We start from the raw sequence: 18,566 nt of genomic DNA, 5'->3' as shown, positions 1-18,566 counted from the left end.
AACACAGTTTTACTGAGCTGTTTAGACAATAACATTATTCAAAAAGCTTCAGTAGCAAGAAGAGGGAGGGGAGTCAAACATAGAGTCACAGAGTGATAGAGGTTTACAGCATGGAAACAAGCCCTTTGGCCCAACTTGTCCATTCTGCCCTTTTTATTAAACCCTTAAGTTAGCCCCAATTGCCTGCACTTTGGCCCATACCCCTCGATACCCATCTTACCCATGTAACTGTTTAAATGCTTTTTAAAAGACAAATTTGTACTCACCTCTATTACTATCCCTGGCAGCTTGTTCCAGACACCACCCTCCGTGTGAAAAAATTGCTCCTCCGGGCACTTTTGTATCTCTTCCCTCTTACCTTAAACCTATGACCTCTAGTTTTAGGTTCCCCTACCTTTGGGAAAAGATATTGACTAGCTAGCTGATCAATGCCCCTCGTTATTTTATAGACCTCTATAAGATCACCATCTCAGCCTTCTACGCTCCAGAGAAAAAGTCCCAGTCTCTCCTTATAACTCAAAGCATCAAGTTCCGGTAGCATCCTAGTCAATCTTTTCTGCACTCTTTCTAGTTTAATAATATCCTTTCTATAATAGGATGACCAGAACTGCACACAGTATTCCAAGTGTGGCCTTACCAATGTCTTGTACAACTTCAGCAAGACGTCCCAACTCCTGTTCTGACTAATGAACATGAAGATTATAAAATGGAGCTACAGGATTAAACAAGGTCATTTCATTAACCATTCTGCTTTTGTGACTTGGAGAAATCCTGGACAGATAATCGCTCTGTAACCTAGACTGGTGTTTTTGGGCCCCACTGCGTTGGGTTCACCCATGATGAATGCGGCACTCACTCAAAAGTCTGTTGACTTTGGCAGGATTTGATGACCCTGTTGGCAAGAAAGGCTGGAAAATCTTGCCCCTAGGCTTAGAAGTAAGGGAGACTGTCATTCAGCCCATCAGATATGTGCTAGCTCTTTTGAACTAGCCAACTAATTAGTCCACTCCTTTTCCCAAAACCCAGCAAATCTTTCCTTTTTAAGTATTTATTCCTTTTGAAAGCTATTATTGAATCTACTTCCTTCGCCATGTCAGGCAGTGAAATCTAAATCCCAACCTATTGTGGAAAAATTGTTTCTCATTTCCCTTCCCAATGCTTCTGTTACCGATTAGCAAATCTGTGTGTTGCCTGGTTACTCGCTCCTTCTGCCGGTGGGAAGAAGCTACACGCTTATCATTTATTGAAGGGCTGTTCTACAGAGGGAGAGAGGCTGCCATAAGATTGTAATACAGCGAAAGACCACAGATTTGTTTCCATGTCTGAGGACTGAATTCCACTTGATCCTGAGTTAAGAGAGTTACTCACCCAGGCTGGAGCGAGTGCTGGAGCGTTCGATAATCGTGTGTTTACTGGGGTTGTTCAGCACCGATCGTTTGGCAAGCGAGATGTCAGCAGTAACTCGTGTGATTGATATTCTGTCAACAGAAAGCAGGGTAACTTACAACCTTCTCACAAAGAGCTCTGGCACTGTCTGCCTTTCCCTTTGAGGCTGCAGCAAATGATTGCACTGTTCTGCTGACCATTAAGGGCATGCATCTCAAGGGCTCCACCTTTGATGGATTGCTCCATGTTCAAAGTAGGATAAATGCTTTGTTCACTTGCAATAAACAGGATCGCTGTATTTTCCCAAGTAACATTTTGCATCTCTGCTGATTTCCTTGGGCTCCCATTTCAGCTACTCTCTGCTAAATCACTAAACATGGCCCTTTTTCATTGTGAGTCAAGGTAGCCAGTGTCAGCAATTTACAGCAAAGAACATCCAAGTCTGATTCCACCTTGGGCCCCCTTGCACTCACATCCATACTATCCAAGAGGTGTCACTGCAGCCATTCAGGAGCTGCTGTTTTCCTCTCCCTAACCTGGAGCTTTAGTTTATTTATTATTGTCACAAATATGCTTACATTAACACCGCAATGGAGTTACTGTGACAATCCACTAGGGCTCTGAGGTCAACACTTGCACCCCAACCCCTTCTCTCCCTTGTAAAATGGGCTAATGCAGCATAACCCATGGCTAAACCTCGGGACCTCGCTGGTTTGTTAGATAGTTACACATTAGGCAGTACCTCAGTAACTCCACCAAAGTGGGGGGGGGGGGGACTGTGCACCAGAATTTTCTGATGCGCTTTACTATGAATGTATTAGTGAGGTAGCAGAGATAACCACTCAGCTCAACAGGTGCTTATGGTCCACAAGAGTCACCTCCCACACGTCTTCATTTCACTATGAACACATCCTTCCATCCCTTTCCCTCTCATAAGGTCATTAGAAATTAGCAGCAAGGATTGGCCATTTGGCCCCTCAATCCTACCTTGCCATTCAATAAGGTCATGGCCAGAATTCTCCGGCCGTTCGTGCCCCACCATCGCTGCCAGCAAGGAGGGAGAATTTGGCGCTCAGGCAAATCTCCGTTCACTGGAGCGGGTTGGGAGAATCTTAACTGCAAATGAGGCTGGAGAATCCAACCCCATGTCTCTATCTAGCTTGCCATTAAATACATCTGATCACCTCAACTACTCCCTGTGATAGTGGCTTCCACATTCTAATTATTCGCTGGGTAAGGAGCTTCTCTAGAATTCCTTGTTGCATTTATCAGTGATTACCTTCTGCTTATTATATAGTATATATTATTCTTCTATCCTAGGTTAATTTAGGTCTTGACATCTATCATTTCATTACCTTAAAAACTTCCATCGCGTCACTCCCTCAGTCTTAATTTCAAGAGAAAAGACCCCCGTCCCCCCAGCCATAAGCCTTCTTAAAGTGATGGGCACTCACAGCTGCAACCTCCTCACAACCCCCCTCCCCAAATTTAATTCCCAGGATCTCTCGCAGCTCTGGTTCAGAGGGTTTGAGTTTAACTCTTCCCCATTCTCTGGACTCTCTTTGCCTTCCATTTGGCAGGTTGCCGGGCAGGCTGAATTCATGTCATGTTGGCACGGTGGCACAGTGATTAGCACTGCTGCCTCACAGCGCTGGGGACCTGGGTTCAATTCCTGGATTGGGCCACTATCTGTGTGGAGTTTGCACACTGTCCAAGTGTCTATGTGGGTTTCCTCTGGGTGCTTTGTTTTTCTCCCACAGTCCAAAGATGTGCAGGTTAGGTGGATTGGCTATGCTCAATTTCCCCTTAGTGTCAGAGAGCCTAGCTGGGGTAAATGTATGGGGTCATGGGGAAAGGGCCTCGATGGGATTGAGGTCAGTGTAGGCTTAATGGGCTTAATGGCGTCCTCCTACACGGCATGATTCTATGTGTCTCTCTCTACTACCCCCACCCAGTTTCCCATTCAGAAGAATCAAACTACAAATCCTTGTATTTTTGTATCCTCTGCTCACCCGTTTATTTAGTTCTGCTGGCTTTGTTCTTATTAATTTTTCTTCCTTTCTATCCCTAACATACTGTAGCCTTGCTGAGTGTGGTTTACCATCATCAGTCACACTGTAGTATCTCACCCAGGTGATCACTATTCATGTATCAACTGTAACAGGCTATTCCACCACACCGTGCATCACCTCCGCGTCCTACCCTCTATCAATGCCTGGCGGTGGGAAGTGGGGGAGTCACTGGATAACAGGACAGAGGAAAGCTATGGTCTGGGCAGTGAGGCCTATTTGATTGTCCCTACCTTCACCCCAGTTGAGCTGAACTACTTTAGTAGAAGCATAAGGTTTGAGACTGGGTGGCAAGAATCAATCTTGTCATCAATCAGGAGAAATTATACAAAAAGTGAACCAACATACTCCCCACACACCTCAGGGGTGGCACAGTGATACAGTGGTTAGCACTGCTGCCTCACAGCGCCAGAGACCCAGATTCGATTCTGGCCTTGGGTAACTGCGTGGAGTTTGCATGTTCTCCCTGAATCTGCATGGATTCCCTCCAGGTGCTCCGGTCACCTCCCATAGTCCAAAGATGTGTGAGTTAGGTGGATTGGCCATGCTAAATTGCCCCTTAGTGTCAGGGGGACTAGCTAGGGTAAACGCATGGTGTTATAGGGATACGGTCTGGGTGGGGTTGTAATCGATGCAGACCCTATGGGCTGAATGGCCTCCTTCTGCTCTGCAGGATTCTATGATGTGCAGGTTAGGTGGATTGGCCATGCCAAATTGCCCCTTAGTGAATTGCCCCTTAGTGCCCAAAGATATGTAGGTTCGGTTGATTAATCATGGTAAATGCGTGAGGTTACAGAGATAGGGTGGACCTGGGCAAGATACTCCTTCGCAGAGTTGGTGCAAACTCAATGGGCCGAATGGCACCCTTCTAGTGATTCTATGGGATAATCATACATAGTACTATGGAACCTATATATTACATATATGTATATATTTACTGTGAACTATATGCAGCAAAGATGACATTTTGTCAAGTCCTTACCTTCCATCAAATTTATGTTTCAGAAAGTCAAACAGAGCTTTCTGCATCATGTCTGTCACCTACACAGAAACAGAAACAAGAGAAGAACAATTATGTTTTGCCAATTGTAAAGTACAGTTCCCTGTTTTAGTTGCCGTGTGAATTTTCCAAGTTAGCATTCATCTGGAAGAGTCTCACACAGCTAGTCTGCAGGTTAGGAATACCGGTTCACTGCTCAACACAGCCAACACGATTATCTCTCACCAGTCACGAGCTGGGAACAAACAGCAGTTAGAAAACCACAAAGAACCATTCAGGACTACAGGACATCCCAGAAAACTTGGCAGGTGAGGAATTTTGAAGTGTAGTCACTATTGTAATGTAGAAAATGCAGTAACAAAATTGTACACAGGAAGACAGTAATGCAATCATGGCCAGAATGTCAGTTTTGGTGATGTTGATTAGGAGATAGATATTGGTTAGGTCACTGGGGGATCTTTTAAGGGGAGGTGATGGCCTAGTGATATTATTGCTAGATTATTAATCCAGAAACTCAACTAGTACTTTGGAGAGCCAGGTTCAAATCCTGCCATGGCAGATAGTGGAATTGAATTCAATAAAAAATATCTGGAATTAAGAATCTACTGATGACCATGAAACCATTGTTGGAAAAATGCATCTCAGTCACTAAAGTTTATTTATGAGTGTCTCAAGGAGGCTCACGTTAACACTGCAATGAAGTTACTGTGAAAATTCTGTAATGTCCCTTCAGGGAAGGAAATCTGCCATCCTCACCCAGTCTGGCCTATATATTACTCCAGAGCCACAGCAATGTGATTGCCTCTCAAAACTGCCCTCGGGCAGCTAGGATTGGGCAATAAATGCTGGCCCAGCCAGCGACGCCCATGTCCCATGAATGAATAAAAAAAATTCCCCTCAGTGCTGCAGAATCCTTGTGGTCCACCTGAGAGAACAGGTAACTCAGCTGAAAGACAGCCCCACTGACAGTGCAGCACTTGCTCAGCACTGCACTGCAAGTGTCAGCCTGAAGTTCACTCTCAACTCTCGGAGAAGTGGGACGTGAACCACAGCCTTCTGATTCCAGAGCAAGAGTACTTTCCACCGTGCACGCACACCACATGGCTACATGCCAGGAGCAAGAAGTCATTAAATTTGACAGCACATTTGCAAAACAGGTTTCTGTGGGGAAGCAGCCACTCACCTCATAACCTTTCAGAGACGGACCCACTAGAATGATTGGTCTCATGGATGGCACTACGTCATAGGGAGGTACATTCTCTTGCTGCCCAGGGGGGAACAGAAAGCCAGTTAAAGCATTGGAATAAATAAGGGCGATATTATCCATAGAATCATACAGCACTGTCAGAGGCCATTCAGCCCATTGTTCTGCTCCTTTCCCATACGTCTGCAATCGCTGTTTGATTTTCAGGTATTTACAATTCCCTTTTCAAAGTCACTGTTGAACCTCTTCCTTTCAGACTGTGCATTCCAGATCACAGCATCTTTTTCAGTAATACACGTCAACCGTCATCATTCCCCCACTGCTCCCCCCCACCACTACCACTACCCCCCCAGCCGATTCTCATATTTCTGTCCCTGGGAACATATTCCCCCTACTCTTAACTTCGCAAAACACTTCACAATTTTAAAGGCCTCTACTAAACTGTTCCAGAACCTCCTGAGTGTAGAGGACAATCTCGGCTTTCACACCTGGATTGACAAGCCAGACTGTCTTACATTTCTAGCGACGGAACTGACATGTTAAAGAGGCACTGTCTTCATCCCCAGCGAGCGAGAAGCCCCAGACAAGCAGTGCATCACTTTTTGCTGAGCGTAAGCAAAGCCATGATGAAGCATTCACACAGGAAGCGTTCCAGCCGGAGTGTTTGCCAAATGCAAAAAAAAGGGCAGTGCCACTTTAAAATGCATTGCTTGTGTCAAAACTGCCTCGCGTCTCAAATACTGATAAATCGCGCTCAATAAAAAAGTCAAACATTTGTATAAATATTTCTTCAGAAATTGTTTTGAATTCGGATTTCTACATTCCAATCACACTTGCTCAGACACTGAACGTTTGGCCTGAATAAGGTGCCAAATATAGAAAACAATTGGCAGATTTGGTGTTGGTTTAATCTCATCCACCCGCTTAATTTCTCCAGTGGATATGCTCCACTACATTTCACCTGAAAACTGACAATGGGAATTATCGGGGTGCGTCCAGTGACCAAAGACAAACAAAGTTCCTTTCCTCAGTGCTCTGTTTTCTTTTAACGGAGAGTCTCTTTATAATCTATTCCAACAAAGACAGGAATTTCCTGCGGTGTGTTGGCCAGAATTCTACTGGAAGTAGTTAAACTCCTCGAGATGGGAATTGCCTGGAGCTGTAACTACTCTTTAGAAATCGGCCTTCAGATCGGATTGGGGTTGACTCTGAGCTATTTGGGGCAGTAGGGCAGCTCCCTGGTTAACGCTGTTGACTCACAGTGCCAGGGACCCAGGTTCAATTCCTGCCTCGGGTCACTGTCTATGCGGAGTTTGCACATTCTCCCCGTGTCTGCATGGGTTTCCTCCAGGCGCTCTGGTTTCTTCCCAAACTCCAAAGGTGCGTGGGTTAGGTTGATTGGCCGCAGTAAATTGACCCTTAGTGTCAGGGGGATTAACAGGGTAAATATTCTCGGGCAGCATGGTCGGTGCGGGCTTGGAGGGCTGAAGGGTCTGTTCCTGTGCTGTGATTTTCTTTGATCTTTATATGTGGAGTTATGGGAATAGGGCCTAGGTGGGACTGTGGTTAGTGCAGACTCGATGGGCCGAATGGCTCCTTCTGTACTGTACGCATTCTATGATTCTTTTAGCAAATGGTGCTAACCTGCTGTAGTGCTGACTGGTCAGATGCCAATTTAGGTGCACGCCACTCTGTCACATAGTAAATGCTCAGTCTGATCTTCTTGTCAGGATTGAGCTGGTAGGGGAGTATTAAGGAGAGCGTGACCCTACCCCCATCTAATACCCAGACGTCTTGATTAATCTTCCTCTCTGCAGATTGTGGTCCACATATCAGCTGATGCAGCAGAGATTGAACCAGGGACACACCTGGTCTGTTTGATTCTGTTCGATGCTGGACCTTGCTTTTATCCACTAAGCCACTGGCGAAACAGAAGTGGACATGTAACAGTGGAGCTGGTGGTAACACTAAACTCACTGATGCCCACAGCTTATTTCAAGTGAGCTATATTCTCTGGGATTTAGTAGAATTGAGAGGCAATCTCATTGAAACCTATAAGATCCGGGCAGCACAGTGGAACAGTGGTTGGCACTGCTGTCTCACAGCACCAGGGTTCGATTCCCGGCTAGGGTCACTGTCTGCGTGGAGTTTGCATGTATTCGCTGTGTCTGCATGGGTTTCCCCGGGTTGTTCTGGTTTCCTCCCACGGTCCAAAGATGTCCAGTTAGATGGATTGGCCATGCTAAATTGTCCCTTGGTGTCAGGGGCACTAGCTAGGGTAAATGCATGGGGTTGGGGCCTGGGTGGGATTGTGGTCGGTGCAGAATCAATAGGCTAAATAGCCTCCTTCTGCTCTGTGGGAATTCTATGATATTCTGAGAGTCTTTTCACTGTTCAGGAAATGTAGAACATGGGTTCTACATTCTACAATAACCGACTGTCATGAAGAAAAATTACTTTACTCAAAGACTTGTGAATCTTTGTACCGCAAAGGGTTGTGGATGCACTGTCAGTTATTGAATACATTTAAGGCTGGGATAGACAGATATTTGATCTCTTGATGGATTAAGGGATATGGGGATCAGGCAGGAAAGTGAAATTAAAGCCCAAGATCATCCAGGATCATATTAAGCGGTAGACCGGGCTCGATGGATCATGTGGGGTCTATTCCTGCTCCTATTCCTTGCGTCCTTGTCTGTTCAATCATCGTAGTAAAAATTGGCATGGGTATGCAAAAACCTACTGAGAGTTTCAGATATCAGCTAAGGATGATGGTAATGCTCCTTGTCTCGCAGGGCAGGATTCTGTGGCCTCGCTCAAGCAAGACCTGAGGTCAATGGAGATTTCCGTTGTCCGCCCCTCACCCGCTCCGATTCCATGGCAGGCAGGGCAGTAGAATTCCAGTGTCAACCTTTTATACTGTTACATCTTGTTTGGAAATTTAAGAAGGGCCTTAACAACTCATCTAGTCCTCCTCAAAACCTTAGGTTGACAAATTGACACTCGTAAAACTTGCAGTTTCTGCCCCGCGACCCCCATGTTGGGCTCTATGCAATTCATTTAATCTCATGAGGAAAATCCTTCATAAATTTGGTTCTTGCCAAGGGTAATCAAGCAAAGTTCAGCCTTATGTCTCCACCTTTTGACCCTGGCCTCTGCCTCTCTCCCTTCACCTCAACCAATTCCCTTCCTGCACATCATCTCTCCTGGTTCATAGGAACCAGAAATAACAGCGACCTTTTAAGCAATTAGGGAGGCAAATGTATGCTAATATTTACTACAGAAGTAACGGTGTACAAGAAGTTTTAAAAATCCCTGCTACACTAATATAGAGACTCAGTGAGACCAGACTTGGGTTACTGTGGCTACTTTAAGTCTTCTCACTGCAGGGAGAATGTTCTTGCTTTGGAGAGACTGACTAAAGATTGGCTAGACTGATTCCTAGAGGATTGTTCCTTGAGAAGAGATTGTGTAGACTAGGCCTATGTTCCCAAGAGTCCAGGAGAATGAGAGGTCATCTCAATGAAATATGTAAACCTCTTAAGGAGTTTGACAGGGTAGATGCTGGGCCGATGTTTCCCCTGTTTGGGATCCTCGAATTAAGGGTCACAGATCCAGAATAAATGATCAGCCATTTAACAAAAGATACCTCTTCGCACAAAGGATTATGAATCTTTGAAATCCACTACCCAGTCGTAGAATAGATTCAAACCAGAGATCGATAGATTTTTAGATCTCAATGGAAATAAGGAATATGGGGAAAAATATGAGAAGATGTAATTGAGGTGGAATTAATTGAATTGTCTGAATGTCTTATACCAGCTTCTATTGCTTATGTTGTTATTATTTCTGTGGCACCATAGTGGTCAGCACTGCTGTCTCACAGCGCCAAAAACCTGGTTCAATTCCGGCCTCAGGTGACTGTCTATGTGGAGTTTGCATGTTCTTGCAGTGTCTGAGTGGGTTTTCTCCAGGTGTCCCCCCTTCCTCCCACAGTCCAAAGATGGGAGGGTTAGATTTGATTTATTATTGTCACATGTATTGGGGTACAGTGAAAAGTATTGCTTCTTGCATATTATACAGACAAAGCATACCATTCATAGAGAAGAAAAGGAGACAATGCAGAATGTAGTGTTCCAGTCATAGCTAGGGTGTAGAGAAAGATCAACTTAATGTGAGGTAGGTCCATTCAAAAGTCTGACAGCAGCAGGGAAGAAGATGTTCTTGAGTCAGTTGTTACGTGTCCTCAGGTTGTTTGGCTGTGGCAAATTGTGCCTTAGTGTTCCAAGATATAGATTGCGAGATTAGCAGGGTAAATACATGAGATTACAGGGTAAGCCTGGCTAAGAGTCGGTGCAAACACGATGGCCTGAAAGGTGTCCTTCTGCCTTGTAGGGGTTCCATCATTCTAACCTCATAAATCTTTCAATTCCCTATTAAATCCTTAATAAATTAATTGAAACAGTATTGACTGCCCATGCAGGGCTATGATGAACTTCCATCTTCTCAAATGTTGGCATTACTTTTGATTAATTTTAATTATTTTACTGCAATCCAGTGTTTACAGTCCAAGTGATATAGTTTACCCAATCTACCACAGATAAATACTTCCGGATTTTACAGGCGGCACACTGGTTCGCACTGCTGCCTCACAGCGCCAGGGATACAGATTCAATTTCTGGCGTGGGTCACTGTGTGGAGTTTGCAATTCTTCCGTGTTTGCGTGGGTTTCCTCCACGTGGTCCGGTTTCCTCCCACACTCCAAAGATCTGCGGGTTATGTGGATTGGCCATGCTAAATTGCCCCTTACTGTCTCGGGATGCGTAAATTAGAGGGATGAGTGCGGTAAATATGTAGGATTACTGGGATAGGGCCTGGGTGAGATTGAAGTCGGCGGAGACTTGATGGGCCAAATGGCCACCTTCCGCACTGTAGGAATTTTATTTTTAGCCTGTCTGTCCACATTAAGTTATTATGTACCAGCTTCTATGATCTTTGAGGCCTCTTGCTATGTCTCAGAACCACCTCATTGGCTTTGGTGTGTTAATCTTCTCACCAATGGGCCAGTAAACATTTTGAAAGCTGAGAGAGTATGAGCAGTTTGCAACCCAAAATGTTCAGATCGCTTTCAGCTACCTTGGGATCAATGCTGTTACCTCAAGCTATCTCTTGGCAAGTTGCTTGTCCATTGCTCCTTATCTCTATTACTAAATACTCATCAAATACAGGCACTGGGTGTGAAACTTCTGTTTGTAACTTTCCATCCTAACGGTCACATTTTGCAGCTATGTCAACAGTTATGGTACACCAACTGTCACAACAGAGATACAGGGCAGGATTTTCCGGCCACATACGCCACAAGACTGGAACATCTCGCCCGAGGTTAATGGATCTTTGCATGGTCCATTCCCCACCCGCTAGGATTTTTGTGGCGGGTGGGATGGGAAAATTCCCCCACAGACTCTGGCCATTTAGTGGCTCGGTGGCACAGTGGTTAGCACTGCTACCTCACTGTGCCAGAGGCCCTGGTTCGATTCCCGGCTTGGATCACTGTGTGGAGTCTGCACGTTCTCCCCGTGTCTGCATGGGTTTCCTCCCACAAAGATGTGTGGGTTAGATTGATTGGCCATGCGAAATTGCCCCTTAGTATCAGGGGGACTGGCTAGGGTAAATGTATGGGGTTATGGGGATAGGGCTTGGCTGGGATTGTGATTGGTGCAGACTCGATGGGCCGAATGGCTTCCTTCTGTACCGTAGGATTCTATAAATTGGCCAAGATTCTGAAATATTTCAATTCCATTTCCCATCTTGTGTCTAAAAACAATCCAATATTCATCAATTGCATGGAACATCTGTGTGACTTCTTATTCTAACAGAACACATCTTTAAATGAACAATTTTCACCATGCTACACAATGATCTTTGCAAAAGAAGCAAATGCAACTTACTCCTCTCTGACATAAGCAGATGAATGTTATTAATCACTGGCTGAAGGATATAACAGTTTGCATATTTTAACAGCTGTTGTTCCTTCCGCACCTAAGACGTTATCAATTTTTAAGTCACGTTGCATCGGATGGAAATGCAACTTCCCCAGTTGATTCTACACTTAACGCGAAATACATAAATCATAAAAGAGACTTACCGATTTCTGCTTCTGCTTTGCTGCTCATGATTGTGTGGGGAGATAGCCCAAGGAAAAAAATAACAAGGCATGCATGTTATTGACAAGTCTCAGAGACACGTAAGCAGCAGACTGAGTGGGATGTGCGCTAGTTCGTGCATCAGGCAGCTGTGTGCACTGACAAGGCGTTACCTTCTTAAAAAATGGGATTCGTTTTGCGTTGGATGGGGGAGTCGTTACACTGCTAACACTTGTTTTAGGGGACCGATGGTTCGTTTGGGAATCGCTCTCTTCTGCATCTAAGTCAATGGCATCTACATCAAAAGCTAAATTAGACAAGTCCGCATATCCTGGGAAAGGGAAGAAGCACAGGGTTGAAATGTAACTTAAGGCTGAGGAAGAAAGGAAATATAATCAATAGCAGAACCCAAACATATTAGAAAAGCCACCAGCGTCAATGCAGCAGTCGCATCGTACAGTTGCAACTGGACAGTCCAAACTTTATTTTTAATGCGTGTGTTTTAGAGAATATTGCACTCATCGATGCAACTTCTAAGCATGCCCAGGAATAGAACTCTTCAATCAACATTCCAACTCAAGTCAGGTGCAGGATAAAGCTCCCTCTCTCTTCCCCAACAATATATCCTGACCTCAATCTTAGCATTTTCCACTGCACGATGTGAATACTTTCATTCCCCACACCAGCCATCCTTGTGTCCTCCCAGGTTCAGCCTGGCAATTTATGTGCTAATTCATGCAAATTGGATCTCTGGGCACAGTGCCTCCGGGAGATGGGTTACAGCAGCACCTTTACAGTCAGCATTTAGATGGACGGTGCTACGTTCAAATTAATCAAAACTAACTTGTTATTTGGAGGCAGAGAGAGACTGAGAGACGGGGCGGCACGGTAACACAGTGGTTAGCACTGCTGCCTCACAGCACCGGTGACCCAGATTCAATTCCCGCTTGGGTTACTGTCTGTGTGGAGTTTGCACGTTCTCCTCGTACCTGCGTGGGTTTCCTCCTGGTGCTCCGGTTTTCTCCAAAAATGTGTGGGTTAGGCGGATTGGTCATGCTAAATTGTCCCTTAGTGTCGGGGGACTAGCCAGGGTAAATGCAGAGGGATAGTGCCTGGGTGGGATTGTGGTTGGTGCAGACTCAATGGGCCGAATGACCTCCTTCTGCACAGTAGGATTCTATGATTCTGTGAAGGAGGGGCATGGATAAAGTGGATAGTCAGAAACTTTTTCCCAGGGTGGAGGATTCAATTACTAGGGGCATAGGCTTAAGGTGTGAGGGGCAAGGTTTAAAGGAGATGTATGAGGGTGGTGGGTGACTGGAACTCGCCGCCGGAGGAGCTAGTGGAAGCAGATACAATAGTGAGTTTTAAGGGGCGTCTTGACAAATTCATGAATAGGAAGGGAATAGAGGGATAATGTCCTGGAAGGGTATGGGGTTTTAGTTCAGTCGGGCAGCATGGTCGGTGCAGGCTTGGAGGGCCGAAGGGCCTGTTCCAGTGCTGTAATTTTCTTTGTTCTTCGTTCATTGAAGGACAGAGAGAGACAGAAGGCAACGACAGTAACTGTGGGACAGGAAGAGGCAGGGAGCAGAAAGAGGGCGAGAGAGATGGAGGGACAGAGAGAGAAAGATGAAGGGACAGAAAGAGACAGACAGAGTAATAACTTTCTGTATTAGTACTGGGTTACCTGAAGGCCTGCTTTCCAAATAGAATGTAGTTAATGGGAGAGAAGAGAAGTGAATCCTTGGATATTGGTACAATATTGTGCAGCGCGTGGTAGGCATCTCACTATCAAGTGGATCCCTGCTGGAGAATGTCAAGTGCAAGGTGTGGACAAGATCAGAGTCAGCAGTGTGACACCCTCCCAGCAATCACTGGCTGCTTAGCATGACACATAATGGAAAGCTATTTTTGTGAAGCCACCAGAAAGCTCCCTGTGCTGATCCTTCATTCGCTGAAGTTTTGCCACCTTCGTCCAAGTTCAAATTCAGAAAAGGAAAGGACAGGGACATGATGGTGGGGGCTTTTTTAATAAATTCATTCACAGGATTGACATGGTCAGAATTTATTGCCCATCCCCACTTGCCCTGAAGTGGGTGATGGTGAACTGCTTTCTTGACCTGCTGCAGTCTGTGTGCACTGAAGGTGCTTCCACAGTGCTGTCAGGGAGTTCCAGGACTTTCACCCAGTGATAGTGTGTGACTCGGGGGTTACAGTGTTTGCATACACTTGCTGCCTTGGTCCCAAAATCCACTGTCCCCCTAAATTCTCATCACAATTACAATGAATGAAATATTATCCATTGCTTCCATCTCAGACAGGGTAGTATACTATCCATTTTCCCCCCAACTCAGATGGGGTGGTACACTATCCATCTCCCCCCATCTCAGATGGGGTGTATACTACCATTGCCCCCATCTCAGACAGGGTGGTACACTATCTAATGCTCCAATGCCCCATCTCCAAGCCCTGCCAGACACAGACTATGATTCAACCTCCGGCCACAGCACAGGGTTCTGACTTTGTTCCCAAGTACATCACCTTGGCAGAGAAGACCAGATGGCTGCCTCACGAGACCAAACCCCTCTGGAAGATGCTGAGTAAGTGGAGTTATTTGGAAGATTTTATACTTTCCTTTTCCCTCTGAGCCCCACTCAGGGAAACATTTGGCCTCCCCCACTCATGTCCCCTTTCTTCACTAACAGTAGCACCACAGGGTCAGTCTCTCGACTCTGGCAATGGATCTAATAAGAGCAACTGAACAGCCCCTTCCTCAACACATGCCAACTGCGCTGATTGGGAAGGCATTCAGCTGCATGTTGGAAACATCTGACCATGTTAACCAAGCTGGGTTCCATTGATGCTGCTCCTAAGCATCTGCTTGACCTCTCCCCTACAGTGCCTGGTAAGTGGACTCTTAATTAACACCAAAAACTGAGGTCAAGAAATGTTTGACAGACGCACGCTGGGGAAAAGAGGCAAGGCCAGAGATTCTATTCATCTAACATGATAGTCAATGTCTTTTCCCAAAGGCAGTGGAGTCTAAAACTAGAGGGTATAGGTTTAAGGTGAGAGGAGGGAGTACTAAAGGGTCCAGAGGGGCAATTTTTTCACACAGAGAGTGGTGAATGTCTGGAACAAGCTGCCAGAGGCAGTAGTAGAAGCGGGTACAATTTTGTCTTTTAAAAAGCATTTAGAAGTTACATGGGTAAGATGGGGTATAGAGGGATATGGGCCAAATGGGGGCAATTGGGACTAGCTTAGTGATTAAAAAAAGGGCGGCATGGACAAGTTGGGCCGATGGGCCTGTTTCCACGCTGTAAACTTCTATGGCTCTAAAATCTGAAGGTAATAAAGTAATGCCAGTGTTTCTCTGAATGTTTCTGCAGAGCAATGGGTCATGGTGCCTGGGTCAAGATTATCTTGCTGCTTGGAAATAGTAAAGGAAAGATCATTTTAATGTTTACTTCGGGCGCTGCAATGCAAAACTATGTAAACGGCTTGCCAGCCATTCATTCTGTTCTCACTACAGCATTCTGGCTTCGACACAGTCATTGAGATGGGTGGATCTCAAACCTGCCCACATCCTGCTCCAAAAACCACCCTGTGACTGGTTTCAAAGGCATACAAGCAATATCTATAATTAGTTAGAAATTTGCAGGCTGGCAATACTAAGTAAGTAAGTCCATAAGTAAGATTGATGACTGTCGGTGTTTGTTGCCAGTAATGCTTATTGTATTCCTAGGCCATCCCACTTGTCAACTCTATATTAGTTGTATTTAACTGTATGCGGGTGATGGTGAGTATAAAGCATTGGTTCTCTTGAAAGCCTGTGAACAAGCACGGACCGAAACTGCGGTTGTTGGGCTAGGAGGCGTATGCTTATTCTGTGTAACACTGTAAATAAATATTGAATAGTGTAAAGATTGGCTCCAGTTCTATTCTTCACCAACTGGCTTTCCGCAATAAAACAAGACTGTCCAAGAGTGTTGAACTGCTTACTTTAAATGTCATCATAACATGCTTATTGTTAGTCCATGAATATCCTGAAAATTTAATTTTGTTGTTTTGATAAGGGAGAGTCACTTCCTCTGTCCAACACCCCCTCCTCCCCAAAATGAAGTGCCACTGGCCAGTCTTCCAACCACTAGGCAGTTGAGTCAAGAACTGCCAAATACTCGCCATTCTCATTCCAATCAGACCCTGTCTACCATTGGCACTGCTAGGCAACATTAATTCTTTAAGAATGGCATCATCATTCTGAGGGTCTTTCAGAAGGTTGGGGCATGACCTCAGAATTTTGTAAAACAATGAAAGGTTTTGATGGAGTGGAAACAGAGAGGATATTTCCTCTAGAGGCCGACAATTTGAGATAGTTGCTAAGAAATGGGGAGGCGGTGGCCTAGTAGTATTATTGCTGGATTATTAATCCAGAAACTCAGCTAATGTCCTGGGGATCCAGGTTTGAATCCCATCGCAGTAGATGTGGAATTTGAATTCAATAAAAAAAATCTGGAATTAAGAATCTACTGATGACCATGAAATCATTGTTGATTGTTAGAAAAACCCATCTGGTTCACTAATGTCCTTGAGGGAAGGAAGGATCGTGGGAGTGGGCTCAGGGGTGGGTGGGAAGGTGGTGAAGTGGGCACCCACTCAGTTTTATGTGTCCTTCACCGCTAAAAACATGCCTAGTAGGACATGTAAAATGCAGCCTTGTGTCTGCCTGTGAGCCAAGTAGAGGAGGGAGGGTATTTCCTCTCTCTTTTTGGAAGGAGAGTGAAGCTGCAGACCAGGGCTGCACAGTAGAGATAGAAAAAGCCAGAAAAACATGGCATTGCCTTCATTCTCTGAAAAAATAAACAAACTTAACATCTTACACCGTGACTCATTAAACTTACGTCTGGCAAATCTCTACCCCAAAAGATTTATTTCTTTTCTTTTTGGAAGCCGTTGGACTTGTTTTGTATTTCTAGCATTTTATTTGATCCAGCTTTTATAGTTCTTCAAACAAATTCAATCTTATCCCTCTTGACCAACAGAGATGTGCGGATGGGTGACTATTTGGTATTTTTCTTGGACTGCGGCTCAAACCTGGCCTCAGGAATCTCAAAGGAAAAGTCAAGGAATGAAGCTGCCTTGATGAACCCCCAGAATGGTCTTTTGATCATTCACTCATTCGGCAGTGGCCTTAAGGAAAGATGTTTGGCACTTACCGGTTGCAGGAGGTGTTGGTCTCCTACTTCCTGTTACATCTCCTAAACTAGAACTGGAGTTTCCGCCGGTTTTGCTAAAATAAAATTTGGAAGGTAGAATAAATCAGTAAGATTAATAAACAAAAAAACACCAAGTTGGCAGCTAGTCCTGTAAGCTCGTCCCATGGTGACCTGAGGGTGCGGCCTAGCGCAACTTAAATCCCTACTCCAACCAAATTTCCATGGTAATCTGCAACCCAGTAAGATAACCAATTCAGAATTACGTCTTGGCAAGAGTTGGTTTGCAGCTTATGGATAGCTGTAAATATCGATAATCGTAAGGGTGGGTAAGAGGCATTGCCATACCTTGATAGTCTTCCTTGCCTCATCTTTTGCTCCTGTTGTAGTCTGATGTTCTCCAACTTTACCGGGCTTGGAATGAATCCGACCTCGCATCCTTCTTTCACCAGTCGCCCTATCCACCAGTCATTGTTATATTTCTGGAAAAAAATTAGGACACATCATCGAAAAGTCCCCACAGTGCTGAAGCAAGTCATTCAGCCTGTCGAGCCTGCAGCCAGACCCTAACCCTGCAACCCCACGTATATACCTTGCTAATTCCCCCTAACCTGGGACACTAAGGGGCAATTCAGCATGGCCAATCAACTTAATCTGCACATTTTTGGACTCTGAGAGAAAATCAGAGCACCTGGAGGAAACCCACGCAAACATGGGGAGAATGTGCAAACTCAACACAGACAGTGACCCAAGCCATGAATGGAACCCAGGTCCCTGGCACTGTGAGGCAGTTGTGCTAACCACTGTGCACTTACACAATCACTATCTTTTTTATCCCCCGCAGTGAGAAATGAAAAACCAGCAAGTTAATGCAGTGTGCAACATTCCACCTTTGAAATCATTGGATTAGTCATATGATGACAAGTATGTTTAACCTTTCACCTCCTATGTTTCATTGCCATTTCCTATCCTGTAGACCACTCACTAATAAATCTATTTATTCCTCTTGAAGACTCGCTTCCTCAAGCACTAATGAAGGGGACAGGTGACTAATTTGTTTCTTAGTATGAGTAGTGGGTTGGTTGCCCCCATCTTTCCAGTTGGTTTAGTTAATTATTAGTGTCACAAGTAGGCTTACATTAACACTGCAATGAAGTTGCTGTGAATATCCCTTAGTCGCCACATTCTGGTGCCTGTTTGGGTACTCTGAGGGAAAATTTAGCATGGCCATAGCACTCAACCAGGGTTTTGAATAAGGCCCTAAGGGGCTAGCACTGTACTGGAAAGAAGAGAAACTGGTTTAGTTAATTACCACTCAGTGATTGTTCCACAATTATTGGGCAATGTATTTGCACTGGTCTTCTGTTTCATTACCATTTCCTGTTGTCTCTGGTTGTGGCACTACAATAGTCACAGACCATTCATATTCTCCAGAATTGGGTTTTTATTCTCAATATATAATCCTATTCACCAATAAAAAAAAAGAGGAAAATAAAGCCTAAATTAATTTCCACACTAGGCAGATTTGGATCCAGATGGTTGTTTGGCTGT

The 18,566-nt window shown here is 44.9% G+C and overlaps 1 protein-coding gene across 2 annotated transcripts in view; it reads right to left on the bottom strand.

The window, feature by feature from the left end:
• Positions 1–18,566, bottom strand: part of cacnb1 (calcium channel, voltage-dependent, beta 1 subunit) — a 260,012-nt gene that overhangs the window by 34,150 nt on the left and 207,296 nt on the right. The window contains exons 5-10 of one of the 2 annotated variants that reach the window (XM_080213746.1): positions 17,364–17,497; positions 17,019–17,092; positions 11,805–11,824; positions 5,639–5,719; positions 4,438–4,496; positions 1,369–1,478 (exon numbers count right to left, since the gene is read on the bottom strand). In XM_080213746.1, the coding sequence (XP_080069872.1) occupies positions 1,369–1,478; positions 4,438–4,496; positions 5,639–5,719; positions 11,805–11,824; positions 17,019–17,092; positions 17,364–17,497 (478 nt within the window). Of the gene's footprint in view, positions 1–1,368; positions 1,479–4,437; positions 4,497–5,638; positions 5,720–11,804; positions 11,825–11,975; positions 12,134–17,018; positions 17,093–17,363; positions 17,498–18,566 lie in introns of both variants that reach the window. The other variant, XM_080213747.1, reaches the window with a different exon arrangement.

This window comes from Carcharhinus amblyrhynchos, chromosome 27, assembly GCF_965287045.1.
Source record: "Carcharhinus amblyrhynchos chromosome 27, sCarAmb.v2.hapA, whole genome shotgun sequence".
In the NCBI taxonomy this organism is placed as follows: domain Eukaryota; kingdom Metazoa; phylum Chordata; class Chondrichthyes; order Carcharhiniformes; family Carcharhinidae; genus Carcharhinus; species Carcharhinus amblyrhynchos.
The sequence above is the reverse complement of the archived record's forward strand: the minus strand, read 5'-3'. Positions and strand labels throughout refer to the sequence as shown.